Genomic DNA, 15952 nt, shown 5'->3' on the forward strand with positions numbered 1-15952 from the left:
GCGAAGCCGGCAGGGCACGCGGGAGCCGGCCGGAGGGGGGCCACGGGCGAGGGCCGGGTGTAGTCGAAGCAGGGGAGCCAATCCGCGTCGGGGCGGACCTGGATGAGGCACACCATGGACTGCAGCAGCAGCAAGATGGAGCGGAGATGGTGAGGGGGGCGCTTGGGGCCATGGCGTTGACTATTGAGGTAGCCACGGCCATGGTCGTGGAGCAGCGTACGGGGTGGCCGGGGGAGCCGCAGCCTGGAGACGAGCCAGGGAGGCCGAACGCGGTGGAGGCCGCCGGCGCGAGCGTCTGTTGAGCGTGCTAGCTGTAGAGTGCAGACCAAGCCATTGTCTGGGTAGTATACATGCGATGTATATCATGTATCTGGGAGGTTTTCAGGCTTGTGCATGGCCAATGGTTTGACCATTGTTGACTGATGCATCTAGCTAGCTTGTAGATGATATATGGAGGCCGGAGCAAGGCGCAACGCGGAGGAAAGCAGGCGCGAGCGGCGCGTGGATGGCCACGGTCGACCGAGACGAGGCCCCGCGCGCGGACGGGCAGCCGGCGTTGCAATGGTGGTGGTGAAGAAGGCGAGGCCGACGGCGAGGTCACGCCGCCCCTCACGGCCATTCCGGGGGCATGTCAATGTCGAGCCCCCGACCGCTATCGGATAGACGGCGCGACGCCGCGGTGGTGAAGACGAAGAGGCCGACGGCAAGGACGCGCCACCCCTCACGGCCGCTCCGGGGGCGGGTCGATGTCGAGCCCTCGAGCGCTACCGGAGAGACGGCGTGACGCCGCGGCGGAGGCGATGAAGAAAAAGGGGTCCCGCCTGGACAGCGAAACCAGCAGCAGCGTGGTAGCAAAGTACCGCCCCACGGTGGGCGCCAACTGTCGTGGTATTTCTCACGGGGGGCTTGCGAGTCGACAGATGCCACAAGGGCTTAGTGTGTGGGTAAGACTGCTGCTGATAGGCCCGGGAGCGGGTATGCGAGTAGCACGCGGTGGTTTACCCAGCTTCGGAGCTCTCCGGAGAGATAATACTCCTACTGCTGCATGTCTGAGTGTATCTGATATATCTAGTATGTATCTGATATATCTAGTACAGAGTTGCTCCTGGAGCTGTATCTGAGATCAGTGCCATAGGCATCTGACTTGGTAAATGCCTACGAGGCATGCTAGTGGCCGGCCATGCTCATGGCCCTGAGCATGTGTGCTCATGTGGATGGATGGATGGATAGATGGATGGATATCTAGCTTGCTTGCTAGCTTGTGTGTCTCCGAGTCCATCCCCTGGATGGATGGATGGATATGTGCCTTTATATAGGCATGGCTAGCTTACTTCCTAAGCTATGTGAGTGGCGTGGGGGGCAAGTGGGCATGGGGCACCATGCCCATGAGAGGTGTGGTGCATGTCATGCTTGTCTCCTAGGCACTTTATAGAATAGTGCCAAGGGGACAGGTACACTGTAGATGATGGCGTCGCGGTACAGCTGTCTCGTCTGCGGTATGGCCGTCCCGTCGGGGTCTTGTCGATGTCGGGTCGGGCTGCAGTCGGCAGCCGGCTGGTTGGCGCAGTCGGCAGCCGGCTGGTAGGCGCAGTCGGCAGCCGGCTGGTAGGCGCAGTCGGCAGCCGGCTGGGGAGCCGGCGGAAGCGGCCGGGCAGTCGGACTGAGGGGCTTTGCTAGCCCCGATGTCTTGAAATATCGTCTTGCCGTCCTCGGGGTACCCGTGATCGATTACTCCGACAACCTCACACAGAATTGTCACTGAACCACGCCGTTGCAAGTGAATGTCTAATAGTTTTAGAACTAATCTCGTGAGTTGGACGTGACATCTGGGCTTCCTGAGCTTTAATTTGTATATTTATTTATTTAAATGAATCAACTTCTTTTTAAAACTCATAAATACTTTTTAAATCACATGGACCATTTTAAAGAGCATGAATATTTTTTAAAATTATGAATATATTTTAAGCATGTGAACACTTTTTAGAATTACATCAAAATTATTTTTGAGAAAAGGGTGAACATTTTCCAAATTATATGAACATGATTTTAATACATTAACACTTTTCTTAAAACTACAGAAACATTTTTAAATTTATGAATGATTCTTAAAATTTACATAACATCTTTCGAAAGGCACAAACACATTTTCAATGATACGAAAAAAATTAAAATGTGAACACTTTTCGTGAGTTAACTACATGGATTGGATTTGGAGTGTAACACGTGATCAGGTTACACATACGTGCGACCAAGTTTTCTTCTTGATATGATCAGGTTAGTTTTCATCCTTTTAAGTTGTTTGTTCCTGAGGCGGGGCGGAGTTTATTCCTTTTAATTCTTTCCTTCCTAAGGAAAGAAAGGAAAAAAAATAGTGGAGAAAGAAAGGAAAGTATATGTGAACTTGTTTAAGCCAACAGCTTATTGCCCAGACATTGTCATTGGATTCAGTTAGATAAATCCATGCTTAGGCTATCTATATATCCTCTCAAATTATTAAGTGAGGAGTACCTACTAAATTTAGTTAGCAAACAAATTATACTCCGACTAAATTAAGTGAGGAGTACTGACATCGATTCAGTTTACTGAAGTACCTTGAAAATTTTCAGCTTACTCCCATGTTCATTGACATGATGTTCAAGATAAACCTGTCATGTCAAGATTCTTGCTGCCTGCTTAGAACTGCAGTAAAATGCATCAATGGGGATCTAAGATCAAATCTAATGTTCGGATATGTAGCATCTTTTTGTTTGGCAACTTTTAGCATTGGTACCCAGCCAGTTCAGTTTCTTCTACTGCCCCGTCATGTTTTTCTTCCGTGCTACGATTCAGGACAAGGGATCTATATATCTCCTTCAATCCTCTCTTAGCAGTACTCTTCGGAATATCTTTTGCCAATATGCGGAGAGAGGTTAACTTGCTTTAACTTATGTGTTTTCAGACGGTAGCTACCGTGAAGACATCAGTGACTCTGCATACGATAGAGGCACTACTGCGCCGGTGAATTCACTGTCTGTGGAAGAGTTATGCATAACCAATGAATTCATTGTCTGTGGAAGAGGTATGCATAACCAATTTACCAACGAATTTAGTGTCTGCGCTCGTGAATTCAGTGTCTAGATCCCTTCTAGATAGAGAGTTGTTTGTACTTTCTGAATTTAAAATAAAGTGTGACATTATCTTCCTAGTCTGATTTACTCCTCAAATTTGGTGTGTGCTTACTTGTCAAAAATTCTTGTTTACTCCTCAACTTTGGTGTTTATTTTATTCCTCTCTCCATTGACCACTTATATTCTCCTTTTGTTCCTCTCTCCTTGTAAAGATTCACATGTGACAAATGGTCGGGAGTATGACGCTAATATGAATGTCAGCAACTAACTGAATAAAGAGAGAATATAAGTGTCAATGGAATGAATTTTGTCAGTAACTAACTACCTATAAAGAGAGAATATACGTGTTAATGGAATACAAAGAGAATGAATATAAGTGTCAAGATTCACATGTGACAACTAACTGAATTTTTGACAAGTAAACAAACAACAAAGATGAGGAGTAAACATGAATTTTTGATAAGTAAACAGACGCCAAAGCTGAAGAGTAAAATAGACTAGGAATATAATGTCACACTTTATTTTAAATTCAGAAAGTACAAACAACTCTTTGTGTAGAATGGATCCAGACACTGAATTCACCGATGCAGACACTGAATTCATTCGTAAATTGCGTATGCGTATCTCTTCCATGGACAATGAATTCATTGGTTACGCATATCTCTTCCACAGACACTGAATTCACCGGTGCAATAACGCCTCTATTGGATGCAAAGTCATTAATGTCTTCTTGGTCGCTGCCGTCTGAAAACACATAAGTTAAAGCAAGTTAACATCTCTCCACATATTGGCAAAAGATACCCCAAAGAGTACTGCTAATAGAGACATATAGATCATTTGTCCTGAATTATGTCACGGAACAAAAACATGACGAAGCAGGAGAAGAAATTGAACTGGTTGGGTACCAATGCTACCAAATAAAAAGATGCTACATATCCAAACATTAGATTTGATCTTAGATCTCCATTGATGCATTTTACTGCAGTTCTAAGTAGGCAACAAGAATCCTAACATGATGTGTTTATCTTGAACATCATGTCAATAAACATTGGAGTAATCTGGAAAATGTTCAAGGTACTACAGTAAACTGAATCATTGTCAGTAATTCTCACTTAATTTAGTCGGACAATACTTGTTTGCTAACTAAATTTAGTCGGTACTCCTCACTTAATAATTTGAAGCTGAAGCATGGATTTATCTAACTGAATTTAGTAATAATGTCCGGGCAATTGGTTGTTGGATGAAACAAGTCCAGTAAGAAGGCATCTATGATAGGGGAATTGGCTGAAAAAATTTCAGTAACCAGCCAATTTCAGTAAAAATGTCTGGGCAATTGAAACAATTTCAGTAACAATAGATGCCTCCACATTCAGTAACAAAGGAAATGTTGTGAGTTTAAAGATCCAGCTCTACTAAATAAGAAACTCACAAGTCACAACCATGGACCATCTATGATAGGAAGTGGAGGTCTGCAACTTAAACTGTCTGAAATTAGTTCAGAGAGTAGTTCATCGACGGGTGACGGCAGTTTTAGAGACTAGCTCCTCCTTGGCCTCCACGGTCCCAGAGATTACCTCATCCGTGCCGGCGGGGAGGGACGAGCGGAGGCGGGCGGGCAGGAGGAGCGGAGGCGTGGGGAGCGCCCCGGCGAGGAGAAGAGGCCAGGCCAACGAGGCGGTAGACGACTGAGGGGATGAGGGAGACATGGATATCAAGGTGGCGCAGCGTCGTGGCGTCGCCGACGAGCAAGCATCGAAAGAATGGGGGAGCGAGGGGAGAGAATGGGCGGCATGGAGTGTGGATTGTGTAGGGGAAGCTGGAGGTTCGTTTGCAAAATGTACACCGCCACATGCTTTTTCGGATGGAGGGAGTATTATATTAAAACAAGAGGCAAACAAATCACCATATTCTTCCAGATAGGTTAAAAATGTATAGTTCGTTGATTTTTTGATGGCCGAGATAAAAAGATTACGTGAAACAATATTATCGGATGTCCCAATATTAGCCGTCATCCCGAGTCCCAACATCCAACTTAATAGGTCTCTTATTCTTCTTGAGTGCAGATCTGTGAGCAGGTGCCTCTGTCAAAGTTCTTCTACCTGTTGAACACTTACTTGCTCATGTGTTTGAGGTAATGCTTAAATAAAATAACTATGCAAATTATTATCTCTTTTCAGATGAATTTATAGATTTGGTATTGCTTGAAGAAAAGAGCTACGCAATATTGCTGCCAAGTTAACATACCCACCCATAATTATACATCAATACTCACAACCTTATGCTTCCCATAGCTCACAAGCGTCTGATGGATCAGTCTTCCAGATCATATCAATAGCCTATAGGCCATGATTTATTTATTCATGTATTTTAGGCCAACACGTGTGTATATTAGGATGTTTGTAGAATGTCATTTTTACTTACATGGTGCATCCATTGGCGATAACATCATTGTCGTTGCATCGCCATATAGTTGGCATTTGGTACAATTGTAAATTATTTAACATTATGTTTATCCAATTCTCGTTGCAACACAATTGTTATTGCTTGCTACATGCTAGCTAAGCTTATATGATGTATCCATATTCTGGTAGTCCTCTTTATTCTTTTCACTTAAGTGTGTTGGCTCAAGTTTATTTATTGCCTTCCAGTTCTCGTTTATAATTTTATTCTGCACATGATGTTGGCAAGTTAACATACCCACCCACGCTACAGTGTATTACTATGGTATTTTGGGAAATTGTAGTGTGATCTTCTGTTACAATCATGCATTGATATTTGGTTATGTTGTTATTATTTAGTTTAGAGCTATGCAATGACAAACATATGTTTGGTTTAGGTGAACAACTCTTGTGGAATGAACTTGTGGGCAGTGAATTTGTTTATGCCAACACTATAAAAGTGCTTTCAGCCGATTTATTTCAGGATTAGTTTTTTCTCTCATCAGAAAGCTATCTAGAAAAGAACAACGAACAACACACTCCCTAATGTCCATGTTTTCTAATATTTTGCAAATATTACATTCAGTAAGCTAACTTTTATTGTATTAATTTCAAATGGTTTGGTATTTAGAATGTTTTTAGAATTTTAGTTGACTAGCTCTTTTGCTTAAGCTATTGAAATATAATTGTCTCCTCTAGCCGCAAATAAAGAACTCCTCTTTTGGTTAAGTTAGGTAACTTCACTACCTCTTCACGCTTGCTTCGCTTCAGTCTCCAAATCTGATGGTTTTAGAGCTAGCTTTGAATTACCTTTATATTTGACTAGTTGCATTTTTTTTCATTCCTAATGGCCTTTTTTGTCAAGCAAGGACTATGTTCTCAGGGATTTTGTGATATTCCTTCTACTTTCACATCGTTTTTTTTTTTGAAGAATATAATCAAGATAGTGCATTTTCTTGTTTCCATCCAACTTGTTTATTCAGATTTACTTGCTTCCCTTACCATCTCTCTGATGTGATACGGGCAAGAACTATGTCCCTATGATTTAGGCATGCAGGGACCATGCATGGGGTGGTTGTTGAATCCTTGGTTGCTTGGCGTGGCAAGAGGCAAAAATTTGTATTTGGTCTGCCAGCATCTAAGACCTTGTGGGATTATGAAGGTGAGCGCTCTCATTGGAAAAACTAGATGATGCCCCGCATGTTGTTGCGGGAATGTTTGCAATATTTCAATGAGATTTTGATTATATGGAACATGAATTCTTGAAACAATAGTTTCTAAAAGTATATAAGAATTAAATGTAAATAGCGTAATAAAATGGATTTTTTTATGCATGCATGTTGTAGTGGATTTTTAATATGCATAGTTGCATATTGAGGTGGGCCTTTTCTTATGCATGTTGAATGATGAGGTGGCATACTTACATGTTAAGAGAAATATCTTAGTGGGGGCTAGCTATTTAGATATAGAAGATAAGGCGCGTGGTTATCTTCTGCTAAACCCTTTAATCAATGGCTTTCTGGAACGTCTTAATTAATGAACATACCTGCAAAAGTTTTCTAAGTTTTCCTAACTAGTGGAGGTTCCAAGGAAATAAAAGCTACTCTATTTTCTAATACTTGCTGCTACTGTAGGCAGGAATTCCCTCATGGTTGCGGTTACATTATTTACTTTTGTTGTGCCCATATATGTGTGAGCTGATACAATAGCCTTGAATACTGCATTGCATCTTTCTGTTTGTGTGGTCCCGTATGATTTTATACCTTCATGAACCACCGACGCTGTCAAGCTTTTTCTATCAGGTTCTTGATAAGGAATAATATGTGAATTTCTCAGGGTTTGTTCCGAGAGGGTTGAAAATATCAGATTGTTAATAAGGAAAAATCTATGAATTTCTCAGAGAGCGTTGAAGAAATCCACGATTGATTTGAAGTGAAGACGATCTGCCGAGAATTAGTGACAATTTACGATACGGGCATCTAAAGGGAACGTTGCTTGCATGTTTTTTCTAACACGTATTAATCATATTTGTAATACTCTCTTTTTGAACTTTATAATTTTAATAGTATTGATGAGTAGAGATCTTGTTGTTAGACCGAAATATATCAAGAACTTGCGTCAAGGAACCACCAACTGGCCTATATCGAGCAGATGATGCTTCATGACGGCCGGACCTGTGAGAATGGCCTTGTCGGTTTGTCACTCAACATAGCTATCTTGAGAAGCAAAGAAGGATATAGTTAACTCTCAGACCTACCTAGATCAGGGGGCAAAACAATATTTTACGCCCCCTAGGCCCCACCCAACGCTGATAATCACCCTTCTACTCTTTCCATTACAGAAGAAGGAAACACATTTTGAGATCACATTTCTGCATGATGGGCGCCGGCGGTGAGACTGCGGACCTCCACCGCGTGGGTCTGCCCCTCCACCCCTATACCACGCCGGAGCTGTGGCCCCGTACTTGCCTCCCCACCACTTCTCCTCCAAACTGGCGATTTCTCAACTCCATGCGAGAGATGAAGGCGATGAGACGATGCCCGACTTCATCTCGCCGACGACGGAGGCGTTGCATTGGGCAAAGACGATCTGCTCGTCGAAATCCTTGCCCGTCTCCCCTCGCAGCCGTCCTTGATCCTGCACACATTCGTTGTTGCTTGCGCGACCACCACCGCAAACCTCCTATCCATCCCAGCCTTCGACCCCTAGACCACATCCCCACGGAGAGGTTCTCCCTACAGGTCTGTGGCGATAGCACCGCCAATGACCTCTGGAGCATGCTCGGGTGCCGCCACGGGGGCATCCTCATTGTTAAACGAAGTGGTGTGAGCTCGTGGTGTTAGACCCCATCTCCGGCGACCACTGCATTGTGGAGTTTCCATCGCAAACACATGTACAATGCAAACGTATTTTAATCGGCGACAAGCACACTTCGGTCAAATGCATTTCAGTTGGTCTTGATAGGCTTTTCTTACAATGGCCGCGCAAGAGTTGTCACGGCTCGCGTCTACTCTTTGGAGACCAACGAGTGGGGAGAACTCATTGATGTAGCGAGACCATGTGTTGTTGGCCATCTCCCCTGCACACTCATTAGTAAAAGGCTCTACTGGTGGCTAAAAGAGCGTGACCATGGTACACTAGAGTTCAATTTGGAAAGCAAGAGCCTAGTTGTGATCATGCAAAAATGATCTGGAATGTGTTTCCTTCTTCTGTAACGGAAAGGGGAGACCACATTTCTCCATGATCACAGCTAGGCCCTTGCTTTCCAAATTGAACTCTAGCATTCCATGGTCACACTCTATTAGCAACCAGCAGAGCCTTTTGCCAATGAGTGTGCAGGTGAGATGGCCAACAACACATGGTCTCGCTGCAGGAAATGAGTTCTCCCCACTTGTCGGTCTCCAAGGAGTATACACGGGCCATGAAAACTCCTGCGTGGCCATTGTCAGAAAAGCCTATCAAGACCAACTGAAATGCCCTGCACCAGAGTGTTCTCGTCGTCGATCACAATTCTATTGGCGTTGTACGGGTGCTTGTCGAAATCCAGCGGAAACGCCACGATCCAGCAGTCCCCAAAGATGGAGGTCAAACACCATGAGCTCATGCCGCATTCGGTTGACAACGAGGACGCAGCCGTGTTGACATTCGAACACACCCCAGTGGTCATTCGCGGTGCTGCCGACACAGACCTGCAGAGAGAACCTCTCGGCGGGGATGCAGTCTGGAGGGTCGATGGTGAGGATGAATAGGAGCTTCTTTCTATCCCTCTCAAAGATGTCAAGGATAGGGGTTTATGGGTGGTGGTCGCGCAAGCAGCGGTGGATGCGGCAAGGAGACCCCAGCTCTTGGAGACGATGGAGGTGTGCAAGATCAAGGACGTCTACGAGGGACATGGGCGAGGATCTCGACAAGGATTTCGTCTTTGCCCAGCGCCTCCATCGTCGGCGACATGAGGACGAGCATCGTATTGTCGCCTTCATCGCTCGCGTGGAGTGGAGAAATCGTCAGTTTGGAGGAGAAGTGGTGACGCAAGTATGGGGCCACAGGCTCCGGCATGTGGCAGTGGTGTGTTGGAAATATGAGCAATTTACCGAATGATTTTATTAACAGAAATACTAGATAAAGCATGACCAGTATAGTAGTGATAAAACAAGCCATGCGATTTGACAAAGAGAAGGTAAACAACATCTTCATATATGAATTATAACTAAACATATCTAGAGCAGACAATATAGCAAGTTGCATATATGAAATAGAGTCTAACATATCTAAGGCAAATACTAGAACAAGGAACTGTACCAGGACCTCTAATAGAAAGGACAAGAACACGTACGGGACAACAGCAACAAAAGTGCTGGACTTGGGGTCGGTGTCCTCGCCTGCCATGTCGTCGAGGAGGTCGTGGACGTTGGGGAAGAAGTCGTCGTAGGGGAAGTAGTCATCGGCGACCGGATCATCCGTGATGAAGCAGGCAGTAGTCGCGCTGAGCACTCCCCAAAAACCTTATCACCCTTCTCCCGTACAAGACTCAAAGAGGTGCGGTTTCGGAGGCCTACTGTCCCAACCTGCGGTGCACGCCGCAAGCCGGTGCTACGTCTAGAGTTTGCGTTGGTTTTTCCCGAAGAGGAAGGGATGATGCAGCCGAGTAGCGTAAGTATTTCCCTCAGTTTTTGAGAACCAAGGTATCAATCCAGTAGGAGCCCACGCTCAAGTCCCTCGTACCTGCACAAAGCGATAGCTACCCGCAACCAACGCGATTAGGGGTTGTCAAGCCCTTCACGGTCACTTACGAGAGTGAGATCTGATAGATAGAATATTTTTGGTATTTTTGATATAAAGATGCAAAGCAAAAGGTAAAAGCAAAGTAAATAGCAAAACAAGATTAAAGTGATGGAGATTGATATGATGAGAATAGACCCGGGGGCCATAGGTTTCACTAGTGGCTTCTCTCAAGAGCATAAGTTTTCTATGGTGGGTGAACAAATTACTGTTGAGCAATTGACAGAATTGAGCATAGTTATGAGAATATCTAGGCATGATCATGTATATAGGCATCACGTCCGTGACAAGTAGACCGAAATGATTCTGCATCTACTACTATTACTCCACTCATCGACCGCTATCCAGCATGCATCTAGAGTATTAAGTTAAAAATAGAGTAATGCTTTAAGCAAGATGACATGATGTAGAGAGATAAATTCATGCAATATGAAATAAACCCCATCTTGTTATCCTCGATGGCAACGATACAATACGTGTCTTGCTGCCCTTCTGTCACTGGGAAAGAACACCGCATGATCGAACCCAAAGCTAAGCACTTCTCCCATGGCAAGAACTACCAATCTAGTTGGCCAAACCAAACGGATGATTCGAAGAGACTTGCAAAGATAACCAATCATACATAAAAGAATTCAGAGAAGATTCAAATATTGTTCATAGATAGACTTGATCATAAACCCACAATTCATCGGTCTCAACAAACACACCGCAAAAGAAGAAGATTACATCGAATAGATCTCCACAAGAGAGGGGGAGAACATTGTATTGAGATCCAAAAAGAGAGAATAAGCCATCTAGCTACTAACTATGGACCCGAAGGTCTGAGGTAAACTACTCATACTTCATCGGAGGGGCTATGATGATGTAGAAGCCCTCCGTGATGACGGCCCTCTCCGGCGGAGCTCCAGAACAGGCCCCAAGATGGGATCTCGTGGATACAGAAAGTTGCGGCGGTGGAATTAGGTTTTTGGCTCCTGTTCTGATCGTTTGGGGGTACGTGGGTATATATAGGAGGAAGGAGTACGTCGGTGGGGCACCGAGGGGCCCACGAGGCAGGGGGCGCGCCCTGTAGAGGGGGGCGCCCCCTACCCTCGTGACCGCCTCCGGTACTTCTTGGAGTAGGGTCCAAGTCTCCTGGGTCTTATCCGAGAAGAAAATCATGTTCCAAAAAGGATTTTTTCTGTTTGGACTCCGTTTGTTATTCTGTTTCTTCGAAACACTGAAATAGGCAAAAAACAGCAATTCTGGGCTGGGCCTCCGGTTAATAGGTTAGTCCCAAAAATAATATGAAAGTGGAAAATAAAGCCCAATATAGTCCAAAACAGTAGATAATATAGCATGGAGCAATCAAAAATTATAGATACGTTGGAGACGTATCAGGCATCCCCAAGCTTAATTCCTGCTCGTCCTCGAGTAGGTAAATGATAAAAAGAGAATTTTTGATGCGGAGTGCTACTTGGCATAATTTCAATGCAAAATTTCTTAATTGTGGTATGGATATTCAGATTAGAAAGATTCAAGACAAAAGTTCATATTGACATAAAGAATAATAACACTTCAAGCATACTAATAAAGTAATTATGTCTTCTCAAAATAACATGGCCAAAGAAAGTTATCCCTACAAAATCATATAGTCTGGCTATGCTCTATCTTCACCACACAAAGTATTTAAATCATGCACAACCCCGATGACAAGCCAAGCAATTGTTTCATACTCTAACTTTTTCAAAACTTTTTCAATCTTCACGCAATACATGAGCGTGAGCCATGGACATAGCACTATGTGGAATAGAAGGGCGGTTGTGGAGAAGAAAAAAAGAGGGGAAGATAGTCTCACATCAACTAGGCGTATCAACGAGCTATGGAGATGCCCATCAATAGATATCAATGTGAGTGAGTAGGGATTGCCATGCAACGGATGCACTGGAGCTATAAGTATATGAAAACTCATCAAAAAAAACTAAGTGGGTGTGCATCCAACTCGCTTTCTCACGAAGACCTAGGGCAATTTGAGGAAGCCCATCATTGAAATATACAAGCCAAGTTCTATAATGAAAAATTCCCACTAGTATATGAAAGTGACATAACGAGAGACTCTCTATCATGAAGATCATGGTGCTACTTTGAAGCACAAGTGTGGTAAAAGGATAGTAACATTGTCCCTTCTCTCTTTTTCTCTCATTTTTTTATTTGGGCCTTTTCTCTTTTTTTATGGCCTCTTTTTTTCGTCCGGAGTCTCATCCCGACTTATGGGGGAATCATAGTCTCCCTCATCCTATCCTCACTTGGGACAATGCTCTAGAAAATGATGATCATCACACTTTTATTTTTCTTACAACTCAACAATTACAACTCGATACTTAGAACAAATATGACTCTATATGAATGCCTCCGGCGGTGTACCGGGATATGCAATAAATCAAGAGTGACATGTATGAAAGAATTATGAATGGTGGCTTTGCCAGAAATACGATGTCAACTACATGATCATGCTAGCAATATGACAATGATGGAGCGTGTCATAATAAACGGAACGGTGGAAAGTTGCATGGCAATATATCTCGAAATGGCTATGGAAATGCCATGATAGGTAGGTATGGTGGCTGTTTTGAGGAAGGTATATGGTGGGTGTATGATACCGGCGAAAGGTGCGCGGTATTAGAGAGGCTAGCAATGGTGGAAGGATGGGAAAAAGTGCATATAATCCATGGACTCAACATTAGTCATAAAGAACTCATATAGTTATTGCAAAAATCTAGAAGTTATCAAAAAAAAGTATTACGTGCATGCTCCGAGGGGGATAGATTGGTAGGAAAAGACCATCGCTCGTCCCCGACCGCCACTCATAAGGAAGACAATCAATAAATAAATTATGCCCCGACTTCATCACATAACGGTTCACCATACGTGCATGCTACGGGAATCACAAACTTTAACACAAGTATTCTTTAAATTCACAACTACTAAACTAGCATAACTCTAATATTATCACCTCCATATCTCAAAACAATTATCATGCTTCAATCTTCTCTTATTATTCAACGCACTCAAAAGAAAATTTCACATATCTTGAACACCAAGCATATTTATATTAAGCAAATTACCATGCTATTAAGACTCTCAAAATAATTTAAGTGAAGCATGAGAGATCAATAGTTTCTTTAAAACAAATCACCACCGTGCTCTAAAAGATCTAAGTGAAGCACATAGAGTAAAATCATAACGCTCAAAAGATATAAGTGAAGTGCATAGAGCAAAACTACATAGCTCAAAAGATTTAAGTGAAGCACATAGAGTATTCTATCAAATTTCAACTCAAGTATGGCTCTCTCAAAAGGTGTGTACAGCAAGGATGATTGTGGCATACTAACAAATAAAGACACAAATAATACAAGACGCTCCAAGCAAAACACATATCATGTTGGTGAATAAAAATATAGCTCCAAGTAAATTACCGATGGAAGTGGACGAAAGAGGGGATGCCTTCCGGGGCATCCCCAAGCTTTGACTTTTTGGTGTCCTTGGATTATCTTGGGGGTGCCATGGGCATCCCCAAGCTTAGGCTCTTGCCACTCCTTGTTCCATAATCCATCAAAAGAACTCACCCAAAACTTGAGAACTTCACAACACAAAACTCAATAGAAATCTCGTGAGCTCCGTTAGAGAAAGAAAACATAAAACCACTTCAAGGTACTGTAATGAACTCATTATTTATTTATCTTGGTGTTAAACCTACTGTATTCCAACTTCTTTATGGATTATAAACTATTTTACTAACCATAGATTCATCAAAATAAGCAAACAACACACGAAAAACAGAATCTGTCAAAAACAGAACAGTATGTAGTAATCTGTAGCTAGCGCAAGATCTGGAACCCCAAAAATTCTAAAATAAATTTCTGGACGTGAGTAATTTATCTATTAATCATCTTCAAAAATAATTAACTAAATAGCACTCTTCAAATAAAAATGACAGCAGTTCTCATGAGCGCTAAAGTTTCTGTTTTTTTACAGCAAGTTCAACAAGACTTTCCCCAAGTCTTCCCAACGGTTCTACTTGGCACAAACACTAATTAAACACAAAAAACACAACAAAAACAGAGGCTAAATAATTTATTTATTACTAAACAGGAGGAAAAAGCAAGGAATAAAAATAAAATTGGGTTGCCTCCCAACAAGCGCTATCGTTTAACGCCCCTAGCTAGGCATAAAAGCGAGGATAGATCTAGGTATTGCCATCTTTGGAAGGCAATCCATAAGTGGCTCTCATGATGGTTTCATATGGAAATTTTATTTTATTTCTTGGAAAGTGTTCCATGCCCTTTTTTAATGGAAATTGGAATCTAATATTCCCTTCCTTCATATCAATAATCGCACCAACCGTTCTAAGGAAAGGTCTACCAAGAATAATATGGCAAGAAGGATTGCAATCTATATCAAGAACAATGAAATCTACGGGCACGTAATTCCTATTTGCAACAATAAGAACATCATTAATTCTTCCCATAGGTTTCTTAATAGTGGAATCCGCAAGATGCAAGTTTAGAGAGCAATCATCAAGATCGCGGAAATCTAGCAAATCACACAAAGTTTTGGGGATAGTGGAGACACTAGCACCCAAATCACACAAAGCATAAAACTCATGATCTTTAATTTTAATTTTGATAGTTGGTTCCCACTCATCATAGAGTTTTCTAGGGATAGATACTTTCAACTCAAGTTTTTCTTCATAAGATTGCATCAAGGCATCAACAATATGTTCGGTGAAGGCTTTCTTTTGACTATAAGCATGCGGAGAATTTAGCACGGATTGCAACAAAGAAATACAATCAATCAAAGAGCAACTTTCATAATTAAATTCCTTGAAATCCAATATAGTGGGTTTAGCAACATCTAAATTTTTATTTCTTTCAATCCCACTTTCGTCAATTTCATCATAAAGATCTAAATACTCCGAATTTTTGGAACGCCTTCTAGGTAAAGGAAGATCATATTCAGTTTCATCAAGATTCATATTGCAAAACAAAGATTTGATAGGGGACACATCAATAACTTTTAGATCTTCATCTTGATTTTCATAAGGATTAGAGGAACACGCTTTAATAAAGGCATCTTTGGAAGCACGCATCCTAGAGGTTCTTTCTTTAAACTCATCAATTGAAATTCTCATGGCTTTTAGAGACTCATTAATATCATGCTTAGGTGGAATAGATGTAAGTTTCAAAGCATCAACATCAAGAGCAATTCTATCAACGTTCCTAGCCAAATCATCAATCTTAAGAAATTTTTCTTCAATCATAGCATTAAAATTCTTTTGCAAAGAAATAAATTCTTTAATATTAGATTCAAAATCAAAGGGCATCTTATTATAATTTCCATAAGAGTTGTTGTAGGAATTCCCATAATTATTAGAAGGATTACTAGGATAAGGCCTAGGATTAAAATTCCCTCTGTAAGCGTTGTTACCAAAATTATTCCTACCAACAAAATTCACATCCATAGATTCATTGTTATTCTCAATCAAAGTAGACAAAGGCATATCATTAGGATCAGAAGAAACACTCTTAGTAGCAAATAATTTCATAAGTTCATCCATCTTTCCACTCAACACATTAATTTCTTCTATCG

The 15952-nt window shown here is 42.3% G+C and overlaps 1 protein-coding gene and 2 pseudogenes across 1 annotated transcript in view; 1 reads left to right on the plus strand and 2 right to left on the minus strand.

Annotated features, from left to right (window-relative positions):
- The first annotated feature begins 7923 nt into the window (after window positions 1–7923).
- LOC147963796 (uncharacterized) lies at window positions 7924–8733 on the plus strand (annotated as a pseudogene).
- Window positions 8734–8772: 39 nt separating this feature from the next.
- LOC147963797 (uncharacterized) lies at window positions 8773–9601 on the minus strand (annotated as a pseudogene).
- Window positions 9602–9752: 151 nt separating this feature from the next.
- The window catches only part of LOC147963798 (uncharacterized), a 43384-nt gene continuing 37184 nt past the window's right edge, over window positions 9753–15952 (minus strand). Inside the window, exon 2 of the mRNA XM_087529713.1 lies at window positions 9753–9762. Coding sequence (XP_087385839.1) covers window positions 9753–9762 — 10 coding nt within the window. The remainder of the gene's footprint in view (window positions 9763–15952) is intronic.

The sequence above is a fragment of the Triticum urartu genome, chromosome 6A, assembly GCF_056163025.1.
Source record: "Triticum urartu cultivar PI428250 chromosome 6A, HENAU_Tu73, whole genome shotgun sequence".
Classification (NCBI taxonomy): Eukaryota; Viridiplantae; Streptophyta; class Magnoliopsida; order Poales; family Poaceae; genus Triticum; species Triticum urartu.